Source organism: Cibotium barometz, chromosome 46, assembly GCF_041138505.1.
Source record: "Cibotium barometz isolate CiBa-2024 chromosome 46, ASM4113850v1, whole genome shotgun sequence".
Classification (NCBI taxonomy): Eukaryota; Viridiplantae; Streptophyta; class Polypodiopsida; order Cyatheales; family Cibotiaceae; genus Cibotium; species Cibotium barometz.
Window position 1 is genome coordinate 14,157,301 of NC_141091.1, and position 16,531 is coordinate 14,173,831.

General features: G+C 46.2%; 1 protein-coding gene across 1 annotated transcript; it reads right to left on the reverse strand.

The window, feature by feature from the left end:
* Positions 1-11,121: 11,121 nt before the first annotated feature.
* STIPL1 (GC-rich sequence DNA-binding factor-like protein with Tuftelin interacting domain-containing protein) lies at positions 11,122-14,184 on the reverse strand. Its single transcript, XM_086783780.1, has one exon. The coding sequence runs from the start codon at positions 13,963-13,965 to the stop codon at positions 11,365-11,367; it is 2,601 nt and encodes an 866-aa protein (XP_086639906.1). The 5' UTR covers positions 13,966-14,184; the 3' UTR covers positions 11,122-11,364.
* Positions 14,185-16,531: the final 2,347 nt, after the last annotated feature.

Here is a 16,531-nt window from a genome sequence, read left to right on the forward strand (position 1 = left end):
ATGCTCTACCTACTCTAAAGTAACAGTCCAAGGGCTGCTCGCAAGCCTTACGCCCATGGGCATCCCGCAGGACCCACGACTGATGGTACAACATGAGCATATGAAAGCACGCAATGCATCCAAACACTACATCCACTAAGTACTTTCCCACATATGTCTCATGGCCATCCCGCAGGAGTCACACCCAGTGGTGCATCCATGAACATAATAAAGCACTTGATGTATCATACCAACATACATGCAGCACATGACACAATGTAGAGTATTTCCCAATGTATTCTCAATGATACCAGGATCCAATGGCACCAGAATACAAAAATACCTCTACCTCAAAAAGTGTATGCATACATGCACAAATAGAGTTCGATCCATATTTCCATGAACCAAACCAACTCTAGGACTGCTCGCAAGACTTATGCCCTCCATAGAGTTATCCATAGTTGCAGTTATAGTTCAAGGTGCGCGCGACTGTGAACCATACTCAACCATCATCTCATGTGTCTAGAACACAAGATCATAGAAGTCCCATAAGCAGATGTACTGTCAGCCTCAGTACCTTCGGGTGAATACAAGGATGTCACCAAGCGACTCCTAGATGACAACTGAGCCTGTCTGTAACAAGGGAGTGGAGGTGCTACCCCCTCTTGAGCATCAGGCAATGCTCCAAACCTATGCTCTGCTGGACCTAAACGAGCCGTAACAAGAGTCGACTCCAACTCAAAGATATCAAGATAAAGCTGCAAATCCTAAGGTGAATCTGCTAAGTCACCCTCCTCCATCCACTTCGCATCCATCAGTGAACCTCCTCCATCCACTTCGCATCCATCAGTGAACAACTCTTGAACTTCACAGGATAGCGATGGGAAACTTTACCCTGTACCTTTCTTTCCTTATGTGCCAGTATCTGCTCGGGAATAAGAACCTCGTCGAGTTCCTCCGCTTCCGTCTGAGACTCATCTGATACATCCTCAGGTACCCAAAACCTGCTTGCACTCCACCCAAGTGGTAAGCACAAGTCCCCGATGAAGCATAGTAGATCACCACTGCTAAACATAGAAAGAAACTGTCTTCCGAACCCATGAAGCCTCTATGAAGATACCACCGGTGACAAACTGTCGAAAGCCATAGCCTTCAACGCATCTCCTGCACCATAACACTTCAACTGCTTCTTGTGCCTGGCCGACTACTTCTTGTCCTTGGTGTCTTTTCTCCTGAGCTTCATCTTCAGCTCTTGCTCTTCACCTCATATAGGCAAAGACACACAATCCTGCACTGCTTCCTGCACTTCCTTTTCACTTTCCACATGTTGAAGCTTTTGATGTGACTCTCATGAGACAACCACGAGCTCGCCCCCTTGGGAAAGTTGGCGATTGTCCCAGCAAACAACGGAACCTTGAAACCGGCCTGACGGGCGGTGAAACAAACACTCGCACATAAAACACTTCAACGCCATTGAGGACCTAGAAAAGGAAAACAAACAAGGGGAGCTAGAGTGCTCCTGCAAACAGTACACGGACACCGATTGGCCCCAAAACGCAGTGGCGCCCCTTGCGGTATTTCTTTAATTGATTATAAGAGCTTTGATTACAATAAGGCTGGGAACTCAGCCGTCACAGTAGAACCCCTGAAGCCTGCAAAGAATCTGCATCATGGCTTCTTGTCCACTCGGCATCCACAAACAAGTCCAGCCATTGTTCACATCGAAAGACTCTCACACATTGAGTCTGCATACAGAAGCTTTCTCCCATGATTAGGGCTGCCACAACCATCCATAGCCTCTCACACTATGAACAGCATCACACCCTGACACCTCCAGTGCTTCTGCATCACAACAGACTCCCAAACTGTCTCTCAGAAGAGAACTCGTATCACAGCACAGCATACCATACAGTCGACACACCTGTACCACCCCTCTCTACCTTCCAAGGGTACTATCCATCTCTGTCATGGATTCCCTGTCCCCTGCCCAATCAATAGCAAGGCTGTACCAAACATGTGTCCATTCCTGTACCTTCTGCCTGCATGTGACCTATCTCCTGAAGAAACCCAAAAACATGTTTCTTCTGTCCTGTTTCCATACAGAACCATTCATGGCACCATTCAACAACAGTGCCAACAACGGCATACATCTAGTTACCTGTTCCCCCATGAAACATCTGGAAACATAGAGATGCCCATAACTGTAGGTCCCTTTGTTCCTTTCTAGCAAGAAGAAAACAATCTGCTCCATGAGCATGCAGCCATGCGAGCTTGCTTCACTCCCATGCCAAGAAACACATTCAAGTGACCTGTACTTGCAGCCAGAAACCCAAGTACATAGCTGAATTTGCAGCCAAACAAAAACAGCCCATAAACAGTACCAAAACAGTCCCGGCTATGCGCCTCCTTCTGCCCGCCTCCTTCCAAGAGAAAGAGAGCGTGAGAATCTGTTGACTGGGCGCTTTTTGCAGCCAGCCCACCAGCCTCTCTTCCAAGCCGGTAAAGCACGTGTCTGTGCTGCATCTGCCCGCCCAGACCTTCCTGCAGGCCTATCCACTTTTCAGCAGAGAGAGAGAAAGAGAGAGAGAGAGAGCAGTACTGGCTGTCCCCACGTGTACGCCCCTGTTTCTCCTGCAGTCCCCTCTTTCCAAGAGAGCCTCTCATGCCCTGTTCAGTCCAACGCCTCTGCAGTTGTGCGCTTCCTACAGCTGCCTGCAGCCCATCGCTTGCTTCCATGAGAGAGAGACATAAACACGGGAGAACCTGCTCTCCGTCCAGCACAACCTGCAGTCCAGCCCTGTTCGTACACTGTACCAGCAGTCGTACAGTATTGTACCTGCTGTCGTACCTGCCTGCGCTGCCTGTACCAGCAGCAGCAGCCGCCGCTGCCAGTACCTTCAGTATCCGTACGCTGTACCTGCAGCAGCCGTACAGATCTGCATGAGTTCTCCTGTGCGCAGCCAACATAAGCAGTCCACTTCTCTTCTCTCCCACGCATGAGAAGTTGCACCCTTTCTTCCAAAAAGCTAGAGAGAGAGTCCAGAGAGAGACGTGGGCCTCCAAAAGTGGAGTAGTCTCTAAAAATTGCCCTAGGGGCCTCCCGAGGTTTTGAAACCTCTAAAACATTAATTTTTGGCCACCAAAGGTTATAAAACCTTTTTAATTAATGTCTCTTTGCCCCCTTTCACACCTGGGGTTGTCCATGTTGGGGTAAAGGCGTTATGCCCACCCTTATAGTGTGTACAAGCCCATAAGTTATAGTACATAGTACACTTAGTACTTTTAATGTACTAAGTGCACTATGTGTACTAGTGCAATATACACGTGTGATAGGGGAGTCACACACTCATGCTATTGATGAGTTGACTTATCCCCACAACTCTCTCTCTCTCTCTCCCTTGTTTCTCTGTGTATGTCTTCCATGAATGAACTCTAACCCTAATTCAGTTTCTCCCATCAACTGGTATCAGAGCCTGCAGGTCGACTAGGGGTTGACGCTGAGTTTCTTCAGAATCGCGTAGCTGAAGCTGAAGCTGAAGCTGGAGCAGGCTCGTCCTCTCTGTTTGATCGAGCAAAGAAAACTTGTGTTAGCTCAGTGCTGGGCGTGAACGAAAGCAGCATCACCAACCCCCTGCGTGTAGCGCCAGCGCTAGGCGGCAGCAGCAAGTAGCCTACGCTGCCCAACAGGCCAGCCCAAGTTGCGTGTAGCACCAGCGCTTGGCGAAGGCAGCAGTACAAGGCGAAACGCTAGGCGAAGTGTTGGGCGGACAGGCTGACGGGCGGAACAGAACGGACGCTCACTGGCGGGCGTTGAATCATTAGCGAAGAGGCGGCGTCAACACTGACACGTGGCTGTGAGTGCGCGAAGGTGACGACGGCTGCAGGGTCGGAGGCTGTGACGTCGTCACGTGTGCTAGCGAGGAGGCAAGCGAAGGCGCCAGCAACAACCAAGAGTAGCAGCAGTCCCTGGCGTCGGCAGCAGCCGCACTTCCTCGTGTGGAAACGAAGAAAGCACTTCCTCGGTATTTTGTTACAGAGCATGTAGTCGGCCAGCCCAAGCCCCCAACTACTAATCAGCAGCAGCATCATCATCCCACACAACTGTGTGGGAGAAGCCTTAACCTGCAACCTGCAAAACCTACACAGAACAGCAGGAGCATCAGCACCAAATTCATCAACCCGCCTGCAAATCAGAGTAAATCAGAAAATTACAAGGTATTCTGCTTCAATTTTTTTTTGGGATTTGCAATTGAGCAAATACAGTAATCAATTCAGCAGGTACAGGTGTCCAATTGCTCAATTTTTGAGCAAAATTGGCAAAATTGGGTGACATTGGTCACAATCAGGATCAATTTGCAGGAAATTGGTCACAATCAGGTTCAATTTGCAGGAAATTGGATGTCGAAATTTGGGGCTTTTGATGTAATTGTGCAATTAAGCACTCATACATGCTGTATGATGTGAAAAATCGCACATTTGGGCAAAATTGCAGCAAATCGCAGTGCAAATCAAGGGGCTTTTGTGCCGATTGAGTTGATTTGCATACAGGCGATCGCATTTGATGCTGTGGATAATGTGTTGATGCCTTACAAGCACTCAATGTGCCTGTAAATCAAGGGGCTTTCATGTATTTGATGTATATGTGGCCAGGGGGAAGCATCGTGAACACTCTGGATGCCTTCATGTGCGCCAATGTACCATGTATGATCAGCAATTGATCTTAAATCAAGGGGCTTTTCAAGTTTGTATGCTTGTTGAGCTTGGCAAAGCAGCAGGCAAGACATTTATGCGTTGAATCCTCAAAAATCAGCTTGCAGTCAAGGGGCTTTTGCCCAATTTCTGTTCGGGACTGTTTTATGCAGTGTACAGGACTGTAAAAGTCTGATTTTCACTCATTTGGACAGCCAGGAGAGCATTTATTGCTATTGTACCTGCTGGTACAGATTTGGCACAGCTTTGTGCATGTTTTGGCATGGCTATACACTGTTTTGAGTGACCAAAAGGTTCAATTTCAGCTGCTGTACTTGCCGGGACAGGTTTGGTACATCATTGGTGAGCACTTGGTACTGCTGTACAGTACTTTGGAAGGGCAAAAGAGCACATTTAAGGTGCTGTCCAAAATCTGCAGCAACCAGATTTTGGTGTTTTCATCACATAAAGTGGGAGAAAGGTTGCATTTGTGCTTCCGCAGTGGGAGATAAAGCTTGGGAGAACATTTGTGAGCACTTTGTGTGCTTTGGGTGCAGTGTTTGCACATCTTGGGTGCAGTGTTTGCACATTTGCAGGGAGTCAGGCATTGACAGGTTGCATTTTGCTATGGCAACCACAGGTGAGAGCTCTTCATTGCTTCACATCAAGAAGCTTGAAGGCTCGCATAATTATGATATTTGGCAAACCCAGTGCTACAATGTGTTGCTCCAGAAAAAGCAGCACAAGCCTATCAAAGAAAGGGGTGTAATGCCCACTTCTCTTACTGCTGAAGAGTGGGAAGATATGGATGAGCTGGCAAGATCTACTATCATGTTGTCTGTGTCAGACTCATTACTTTTCAGCATTCATGAAGAGAAGACAGCTTGGGGAATGTGGCAGAGATTGCAGGACTTGTATGCCCAACAAAGTGCCTCAAGCAAAGTGTATTGGTTGAAGAAACTCATAGGTCTTCAGATGAAGGAAGGGGCGTCTATGACAGCCCATCTAAATGAGTTTAATGGCATTGTCAGCCAGGTCATTAATCAAAAGTTGGCAATGGACGATGAGTTCAAAGCCACTTTTTTGTTATGCACTTTGCCAGAGAGTTGGGACACATTCAGGACAGCCACTAGCAATTCGCATGCTATGCTGTCATATGCAGATGTTGAGGGTGCTCTTCTTCAAGAAGAGATGAACAGGAAAAACAACTCTGTTGGAAATGAATGCACGTGGGAGATCCCAACAAAGGGGAAAAAGCCAAGAACGGGGAAGGAGCAAGTCTCGCTCCAAAAAGGATTTGGAATGCCATTATTGTAGCAAGAAGGGACACATTAAAAAGCAATGCTACAAATGGAAAAATGATCAAAAGGAAAAGGGAAAAGGCAAAGACAAAGAGAAGGATGAAGCCCAAGATGTAAAGCCAAAGGGCAAAAGTGGAGTCAAGATCGAAGAAATCAATGTGTCGCATGCAGGTGGCAGTGAGGATGAGGTCCTATTTACTTCTTCACTTGATGCCCATTCACTTCTTACAGGTGGTCATGGTATGCACTCATGGATCATTGATTCAGGTGCCTCCTTTCATGTCACAGGTTGCAGAGACTTGTTTGTCAGGTACACTGCTGGCAATGAAGGAGTGGTTTATTTGGGTGATAACCATGCATGCAAAATTCTTGGCAGAGGTGATGTGAGGCTTGTATTTTCAGATGGCTCACAGCTTATGCTCCATGATGTCAGGCATGTGCCTGAGATCAAGAAGAATCTGCTTTCTACTGGACAGCTTGATGATGCTGATTATGTTACCACATTTGGTAGTGGAAAGTGGAAGATTAGTAAGGGCTCACTGGTTGTTGCCAGAGGCTCTAAGGTGGACACTCTTTATTTCATGCATGCAGGTGTTTGTCACCATGCTAATGTAAATGCAACCGAGCTGCCGGAAATTTCTATGTGGCATAGCCGGTTGGGACACATGAGTGTCAAGGGAATGGAGCAATTGTCTCGTTTGGGTTACTTGCCTTCTCTAAAGTTTTCAAGTTTTCAGTTTTGTGAGCATTGTATTTATGGCAGGCAACTCCAGTGCCCCCACAAGAAAGCTCTTGGACAGAAAGATGCTCAGTTAGAGCTTGTGCATACAGATGTATGTGAGATGCCTCAGCTTTCTTTGGGAGGAGCAAAATATTTTGTGTCTTTTATTGATGATGCCACACGCAAGGTGTGGGTTTATCCTCTTCGTTTGAAGAGTGATACATTCTCGGTGTTCCAGAAGTTTGTTGCTCATGTTGAGAATCAAACTGGTAAAACACTGAAAGCTTTGCGTTCCGACAATGGTGGAGAGTATATGTCCAAACAGTTTCAGGACTTTTGTGATGCTAAAGGCATCAAGAGGGAGCTCTCTACTCCTTATGATCCTCCACAAAACGGGACAGCAGAGAGGATGAACAGGACCATACAGGAGAAGGTCCGTTCTATGTTGTCACATGCTGCATTACCTCATGGTTTTTGGGCTGAAGCTGTTATGACAGCCGTTCACCTTATAAACAGGTCACCTAACACGAGGCTTGGTGGGAAAGTGCCAGAAGAAGTATGGACAGGGAAGCCTCCGTCATACAAGCACTTGAGAGTGTTTGGTTGCGTTGCGTACGTGCACATACGCAGGGAAATGCGCACCAAACTTGATCCTAAGTCTCACAAATGCATATTCCTAGGATATGGTGACAGAGGTGAAATGGGGTATAGACTTTGGGATCCCATGAATAGAAAGATCATACGCAGCAATGATGTCATTTTTGATGAAACATGCATGTATAAGGAGCCTGCAAGGCAACAGGAGCCTGGCAGAGTCATCTTTGATGATGATGGACATCATGGACAACAACAAAGGGCTGTAAATCAGCCATTACAGCAGGAAAACCAGCCCTTAAATGGTGCTGAAAATGGTCCAAATGGACAGCCAGAGATGGCAGAAGATATCCCTATGGATATACCACAGTTAGAGGAGATACCGGGCATGATTTTTCAGCCTTATGGCATGGAACAGGAGCCACCAATGGGTGATATGCAGGCTGGACAGCAACCTGCAAATGATGGTCATTGGGTACGGAGGTCCACAAGACCCTCCAGAGCCCCTGACAGTTTTGTTCCAGGGGTTGACTACTTGATGCTCACTGACTGTGGGGAGCCCTCATGTTACAAGGAGGCTTTACAGAGGGCAGACAAAGCTCTATGGGAGCGTGCCATGAAGTCAGAGATGGATTCTCTGCATAAAAATGGAACATGGAAGTTGGTGCCTTTGCCTGCAGGCAAGAAGGTTTTGCCATGCAAGTGGGTATACAGGCTCAAAGTTGCACCAAATGCAAAGCCAAGATACAAAGCCAGGTTAGTGGCTAAGGGCTTCAAGCAGGAATATGGTGTGGACTTTGAGGAGATCTTCTCTCCAGTGGTCAAAATGACCACACTTAGAGCTGTGTTAGCTTTGGTTGCGCATGATGATCTGGACTTCATTCAGATGGATGTGAAGACTGCTTTTCTTCACGGTGATCTCCATGAGGAGATATATATGCAGCAGCCAGAGGGTTATGCAGTGAGTGGAAAGGAGAAGCTTGTATGCAAGCTGAAAAAGAGTCTTTATGGGCTCAAACAGGCACCAAGAGAATGGTATCATAAATTTGATGCATTCATGAAATCTCAGAAATTCAGGAGAAGTGACATAGATCACTGCTTGTACACCAAGAAAGCTTTGGATGGCAGTCTCTTGATTCTCATTTTGTATGTTGATGATATGTTGATTGCCGGGAAATCTCGTAAAGAGATGGATGCCTTGAAGCAGAGGCTGCATCAAACCTTTGATATGAAGGATTTGGGTGATGCAAATCACATCTTGGGTATGCGGATACTTCGGGACAGAAATCAGCATGTGTTGTATTTGTCTCAGAAGGAATACATTGGCAAAGTCTTGCAGAGGTTCAATATGGACGGAGGGAAGAAAGCTAGTACTCCTTTGCCTCCATATGTGAAACTCAGTGCTATGGACAGCCCACAGTCGGATAGTGACAGGGCTGATATGGCCAAGATTCCGTATGCTTCAGCTTGTGGCAGTCTCATGTATGCCATGGTTGCTACTAGGCCGGACATTGCATTTGCAGTGGGAGTGGTTTCTAGATACATGGCCAACCCTGGCAAGAAGCATTGGGAAGCAGTGAAAGGTGTCATGAGATACCTGAAGGGCACACAGGATTTGTGCATTTGCTTTGGCAAACAGGATGCATTAGTGCATGGTTACACGGATTCGGATTATGCCGGTCATCCAGATAACCGGAAGTCTACTACCGGTTATGTATTTACATTCACAGGAGGTGCTGTGTCATGGATATCCAGGATGCAGAAGTGCATTGCCTTATCTACTACAGAGGCCGAGTATATTGCAGCCACAGAGGCTTGCAAGGAGGCATTATGGCTATCTCGGTTAGTGGTTGATTTGGGTTATACAGGGGATATTCCATTGTTGCATTGTGACAGTCAGAGTGCCATCCAGTTGGCAAAGAACCCTGTCTTTCATGCAAAGACGAAGCATGTGGATGTGAAGTATCACTTCATCAGAGAGGTGATAGAGAACAAGCAAATTCAGCTTGTTAAGATTCATACGGATGACAACCCGGCTGATCTGTTGACGAAGAGTTTGCCTCCGGAGCGGTTTGCTCATTGCAGACACTTGATGGGCATTGGATGAGGCCAGTTTCAGCCTTGATATGGCCTTGTATATTATCATGTACATGCTGATTTTTTTTTTTTCCTTTACTTAAGGGCACTTTGCCTTTAAGTGGGAGGTTGTTGGGGTAAAGGCGTTATGCCCACCCTTATAGTGTGTACAAGCCCATAAGTTATAGTACATAGTACACTTAGTACTTTTAATGTACTAAGTGCACTATGTGTACTAGTGCAATATACATGTGTGATAGGGGAGTCACACACTCATGCTATTGATGAGTTGACTTATCCCCACAACTCTCTCTCTCTCTCTCTCCCTTGTTTCTCTGTGTATGTCTTCCATGAATGAACTCTAACCCTAATTCAGTTTCTCCCATCAGTCCACACATGGGCTTCCTTTTTGACTCCAACCTGATGCCATTCACCCTGTCTACCATGTCCCCGTGCACACCTGCATATTGTCCAGAGAAAAACACAGGGTCGTAACAGCAGACTTCAGAGAGTGGAGGTGGAGTCGCCTTTGGTTGCACAGTGCATCTTTTAGAGGATACGGGTGGTGGCCGCTGCTTCTCGGAAGTGGCATATTGACCCAGACCCTGCAGATGTGGACTCTGATTGGCGTATATGGGCATATGCAGCGCGCCCCTTGGCCCGGCTCCAGTGGGACCCTGGAGAGTACGAGTGGCATGATCCTTATCCATCCCTTGAGGCCACAGAGATCACCTTTTTCCAGTATACTGTTCGGTTGGGACGACATATTTTGACGGCGACGAGGATGGTCTCTGCAGCTGCATCGGGGCACTGGCGGCTTCAGGGACTCTCACCGGAGTTCCTGGAGGACTTTTGGACCAGGCTCTGGGCTAGTCGACAGGCACGCAGGATCTCGACTTTCCAGTGGTGGCTGGTCGCCCACAGGGGTTCTGCAATTGGCACCTGGCTTGTCTACAGCGGTCTTCCGGCGGCCTGCGTCCGATGCGGCCACCCTATGGAGACACAGAGACATTGCCTATGGGACTACCCTCAAGCGCAGCAGATTTGGCTGTGGATGCTGCGCATTCTCGCCCCCTCGCTCCAGAGGGGATGTATACGTGGGGTGCCGCTGCTTGGTCGACTTCGTCAAGGCCTGCTATGGGCTATGAGAAGGAGCAGGACAGCCAGGCCATCAGATTCATTAGGGGCCAGCCTCGCCTTGTTCCTTCACTGGACTTCTCATCCGCCGGCGGCTGGACACAGGATAGAGGGGAGCTCCTCAGCAGCCTCACCATATGGTTCACCTGGAGGGCCCGGTGTTTCAGGGCCTTTGAGGGGAGACTGGAGCCACCAGCAGAGACTGTTCGGGGGATCTAGCAGGAGCTCATCCACACCCTGCGAGGACAGTACGACCGCATCCGGGGCGACTCAGATGAGGCGATCTTGCGGCGCCAGGCCTTTCACACCACTTGGCACAGCGGCCCCTTCTATACCCTACACGTGGGGTCCCCCCGTTGGCACTACAGGCCACCTGTTTGGCTTTTCCCCCCTCCTATTGTATGATATAGCCTCTCAGTTCTTTGTACTGATTCTTGTATTTTTCAGCACCTAGGGAGAGTCTCCCTGGCTCCCTTGCTTTGTTCTCTACTCTGTTTTCTTATGAGCAGAGAGGATCTTTTATAGCCCTACGGGCGTTTTCATATAACTAATGAAAGGATCTTTTCTTGGGAAAAAAAAAAAAGTGATGCACGTGACAACACAGGCCAGTTATCTCCTCTTTCCATGTAATGTGTCACTTGAAGATAGTTCTTTCTCAAGGTGTGTAGCTCACACACACACACACACAACAAACATTAAAGATGGAAGAAGTAATAAAATATGGAAAATGAGAGCTTTCTGGGGCTGTTTTTTCAAAATTAATTTCCACAAAGGAGACTATAATTGGCTTCTCTATAGCCCCTGTTCAGCATTGATAGAGCCATTCTTCCTCAATAATGTACAAGCTTGACAAAGACAGAAAACTACCTACTTCCATCGACTTGACTGTGCTCGATGCATTTCTAGTAGCTGTTCCAAAGAAACTGACATCCATCTGTCCCCTGTTTGGGCATACACTCTTTGTTGTGCGTTGTCCATGCATACATTTGTCGACCCAAACCCGTACACTTGGAGACCCTCATGCATACGTCCAACCTTGGGGAGGAACTGCACATCACTCTGCTCAGCAAAAGATTCTACAACTTCCTTCAAACTCATTTCTGCAGCTCCGGCACCATTTTCACGTGCAACATTACCATAGACAGACGCATGTTGCTGTGCATATGCAGCTGCTGCAGCCGCAGCAGCAGCCTGCTGCTGATTCTCAAACTGCCGTTTCTCTGTCACTCGAAGATAACTTACATTCTCCCTGGCCCCAGGCTGGACAACAGGCATGCCCTCAACAGCTTGATCCATCATGTCGAGAGCAACTTGCAGCTGCCGCCTAACCCTTTCATTCGCTAGTAATTCAGGGGTGAGTTGTGATTTCCAACCCAAATACCACTGTGTCACTTCATCAAAATTTGGGGTAGAACAAAGCCAGTGATAAAGAACTTGGTGCCACTTTGGAAAAAACACTGCTTCCAGCATGGTAGCCATATGTTGGATAGGAACTGCCATTCCCCATGCCATCACCCAACGGAACGGTTCCAGCTGCTGAGCTTGAGGATTTATCACAAGTTCTTGCAAGGCACCCATAAGTTTGGGGACAATAGACCGTACCAATAACTGCTCCCAGCTGCCCGGATCGAACACTGTTTGCCAAGGAGACAACAGCGCATATGCTGAACTATCGCTCGGATGCCAAGCTCGTAATGCATCCCCCAACTTGAAGCGGATAGGATGGTAGAGAGGCTCCATGCGCTGTCCCAACAAAGGCAACCAAGGATGTAGCCATGCATGAATAGGAACAGTCTCTTGCCTAGGATCCCAAAGATCCACAGCCACTATAAGCTTTGGCAATACTAGATGCTCTAGAATGCTGTGAAGCACAGACTTTGGAAGCAGGTTCTCCCAGATTTCCAAAAATCTTAACATGGGTTCTGGATCACGAGGTTCCCAGATGTTTGTAGCTGCAAACCGCAGGGCAGGAAATACCGCCTCCATCACCAACTGAACATAAGGAGAATCACCATAAGAAGTGCCATAGGTGTTTGCATCAGGAAAGACTGAATAATCCAACGGATCATCTCCTTGCAGTAAGCGTTGCCAAAGACCTATTACATCTGTCCCATGGAGAGGTTGAAGCAATGGCTCCCATCCCTGAAATACTTTGACCATCAAAGGTAGCCCAAAGGACAAAGCTATGGATGAAAGATTATGCAGCTTGTACTCCTCCCTGTGTTCCCTCTGCAAAGAACTGAAGGCAGCTGCAACTGCATCCAAGCTCATGCCACCACCAGCAACATTCTGCTGCACATTTTCGATTGCCCTTGTGATGTACTCCAGAGCACCTATCTGCCCTCTTTGCCGGTCTACTTCAGTCTTAAGCCGCACCTGTTCCTTTTCAAGAAGCACTGCTGTCTCCTTCTCGTGCTTCAATTTTTTATCATATGTTTGGATGTCTGCCTCCACAAGATCCACAATCAGTCTCACATTATGCTGAAGCTCTGGCATAGGGATGTCATCATCTACGTCACTTTGTTCAGCATTCAGGTGCTCAAGATTTGTCAGAACCCTCACCTGAGGCCCCCTCATGTCCAAGATGGTCTGCACAGGCTCAATGCCCTGTTCACTCTTCTGAAGCAACAAATCATCTGCCGTTTTAAAGTCTTTATTCTTCCCTCTGAACTTCTTCAGCCAAGGCTTGTCCTTAGACTTCATGTCCTTGCTTTTATCTTCCAACTCTTCTGCACTAGGAAGAGGCCCTGCCAAAGCTGTAGCAGTGGCAGCCGCCTCTCTGTAGTCATTGAAACCCATGCCCATGTTTTTCGGCCTCAATCTTGCTTCAATGGGGACTGCAATGCCCTGCTCATTTTTCCCAAGGCCACCTCCTTTGTAGCCCATCTTTTCAAGAAGTTTCATGCCTATTCCTTTTGTATGCTTTTCAAACTCAGCCATGTCAGACCCCATACCTGCAGAGGAGCCCTTGCTTTTGGATGTGGAAACCCTAGCCTTCTCCTTCTCCCTCTCCTTCTCTCTCCTCTCTGCACCCTCCTTGACACGCTTACCGAAAGCAGAAGGCAGGAGGTCCTCTTCCTCTGCATCCTCTGCAGAAGAACCTGCAAACCCTAAAGCTAAACCAAATCCAGCAGTCGTACCAGATCCCAGACCAGACTTAGGTTGATCTGCTGAAGGAACATCTTCCTCTGCTTTATCGATTTCTTCAGACGGCCTGACGGTTCCGGTGGAGACGAAACTCACGGGTTTGGAGAGGTCGCCTTTCTTGATGAGGTCTCGCCGCTTTCGCCTGGAGGATTCGTCGGCATCAGAGTCGCTCTCGTCGAAGACGCCGTAGAGGGCTTCGTCGCGGGTCTGGCTACGCTTCTCCTTGCGCTTCTTGCTGTAGTAGAACTCGCCCCCGATCCACTGTCCGCCGCTGTAGTCGTTCTCCATGCTGAAGCGCTCCATGTGCTGGTACTCGTCCATGGCTACGGCGAGGACTGTGGATGTAGCTGTAGCGACTATAAGGTTACGGTATGGCTGGCTATGGCGTTGTTACATGCGGAAGCTCTGTGCTGATAACCCCTAACACCACTTAAAACATGCTGATGCAAAAACGCAGAAAAAAGAGAGAAAAGAGAGTTGGAAATTTAGTATATTCATATGGTACAAAAAGGTGCCTCGAGAAACACCAAATGCTCGACCCACTCCCTTAGGAAGTGAATGAACACATCAATGAGCAAACATGCCATTATATAGGGCTCTTGGACCAACAAAGTGCTGGCCGAGACTGCTAACCGACTGGACAATAAATCAAAAGCGTTGATGCGCATGTCTTCCATGCAGTCGACAATCCTCTTGTGCAGCGCTGAGACAGTCCCTTTGTGTAGCCGACAGATCAACCTTGTCCTTCTCCAAGTCCACACTAGCCAAATCTGCACTTCATGCTCCAAATCCTAGTTCTTTTTCTGGCTGCCCCTTCTGGACTAGCTTTAGGACATGTCCATGGGCAAACTTACACATGACAGGTGTCCTTCTGCGCAGAGAAAATGAACAGAAGAATGGATCAAGTGTAAATTTTCGAAATGTCAAGTAGAATAAGCCTAAGGCTTACATACCATACCTTAAAAATTAGCTTACATAAATGCATATTATTATTGAATCTTTTTAGTTTATTTTTAGTACTTTTAATCTTTTTTTTGAACCAATGACATTGTGTGGACTCTTGGTATAAGTTATTATGTGCTTCTTGGCAACTCTTAAGACAAGTTGTAGATCTTTCTCTTTCCTAAGGGTTCGAATTCTTCTGCTTGTCTCGCCATGTTTCCAATTGATGAGCAATTTGTTGATCTCCTCTTGAATCCTATTGCATACTAGCCGAATTATTTATACATGGGGCTAGTAGAGACTAAACTTAGATCGGGTGATATATCTCTACCTCGAATAGCTTATCATCGAATAACTAGTCTCACATTGGTTTTCTATTCTTGACCTCCAATCTTGAGAGATAATATGCTCCGAAATGAGTTTTTCCAAGCTTGTGGATGATTTTTAAATTGAATTTTTGAAGTAACAACATGCATCTCATTAATCTTCCTTGTACTATTATGTTGTTGAGATCATATGTAAAAGAGATTGATGATCCATACAAAATATAAAGAGAAATCCCAATAAATAATGTTGAAATTTTTGAACATTGAAGTATGATTTTAGTTCAATGTGATGAGAATTTTTTTGATAAATCCAAGCATCTCTCGGGTTGTGCAAGTATGAAATGCAAGTTTAAAATCTGATTACGATTCCCAAGACATCCATAAGGAGTGTCCTTCAACAAGAAGGCTTTCAATGTGTATGAAGTGCAAGGAAGGCTTTCAATGTGTATGAAGTGCAAGTATAAATCTGATTATAATTCCCAAGGCATCCATGAGGAGTGCCCTTCAACGAGAAGGGTTTCAATATATGTGTAAAGAAGACAATAAATGGTTTATGACATGACACCATGACCACAGAGATTGTGTACATCATGGCTTATGCATGGACAATAGTGTATGTATAGAGCGCTATCCATCATTGCTTATCCCTAGATCATAGTGTATGTATAGAGATTGTGTACATCATACCTTATACATAGATTAAAGTGTATGTATAGAGCTCTTTCCATATGCATAGAGTTCTACATAAAGAGCTTATTCTTAAAGAGATTGTGTACATCATACCTTATACATAGATTAAAGTGTATGTATAGAGCTCTTTCCATATGCATAGAGTTCTACATAAAGAGCTTATTCTTAGAGCTCTTTGCATAGATCTTATGCCAAGAGCTCTTGTCCACAGAGTTATATGCATATAGCGCTTATACATAGCTCTAAGCATATAGCTATACATTCTATAGAGCATAGCGTACACATAGAGATTTATTCATGGAGCTTATACAAAGAACTCTATGCAAGGAGATATATGCATAGAGATCTTGTGCATAGATCTATATGTATATAGCTTATACATATCTCTATGCATGGAGCTTATGAATAGATCCCTATCCATATGCATAGCTCTATACAAGGTGATCTATGTATAAAGCTCTTATGGATAGAGCTATATGCATATAGCTTATACATAGCTCTATGCATGGAGCTTATGCATAGAGCTATATTCATATAACTTACACATAGAGTTTTATTGCACTTATCTTTTTTTACACAAGTTTTCTTTCCTTTTTAGCATGTAAGTTATGATTATACATGTCTCTCTTAGCTTCACAATACATAAGAGATTTCTAATGCATGAAAGATTGCTTTTGGTGTTCTCATCTTTGGAAAAGCTTAGTATAAGTTTGTGTGAAAGTTTTTTGTCTCATTTCTCCCAATATTACCTTATGTTGCTTGCATTTTGATCACTATAAGGAGGTTGTCCAACACATAAGCCTACAAGTCCCCCAACTTGTGTGATCTTGCCATTAGAGTCACTAGTTACCTTAGCGGGGATGCTAGGATTTGAAAAAATATACTACGTGGGAATGAAAGGAAGGGGTTCAGAGCATGTAATGTAGTGA

Coding starts and splice junctions, on each gene's coding strand:
- STIPL1 (XM_086783780.1), bottom strand. CDS start 13,965: ATGGACGAGTACCAGCACATGGAGCGCTTCAGCATGGAGAACGACTAC.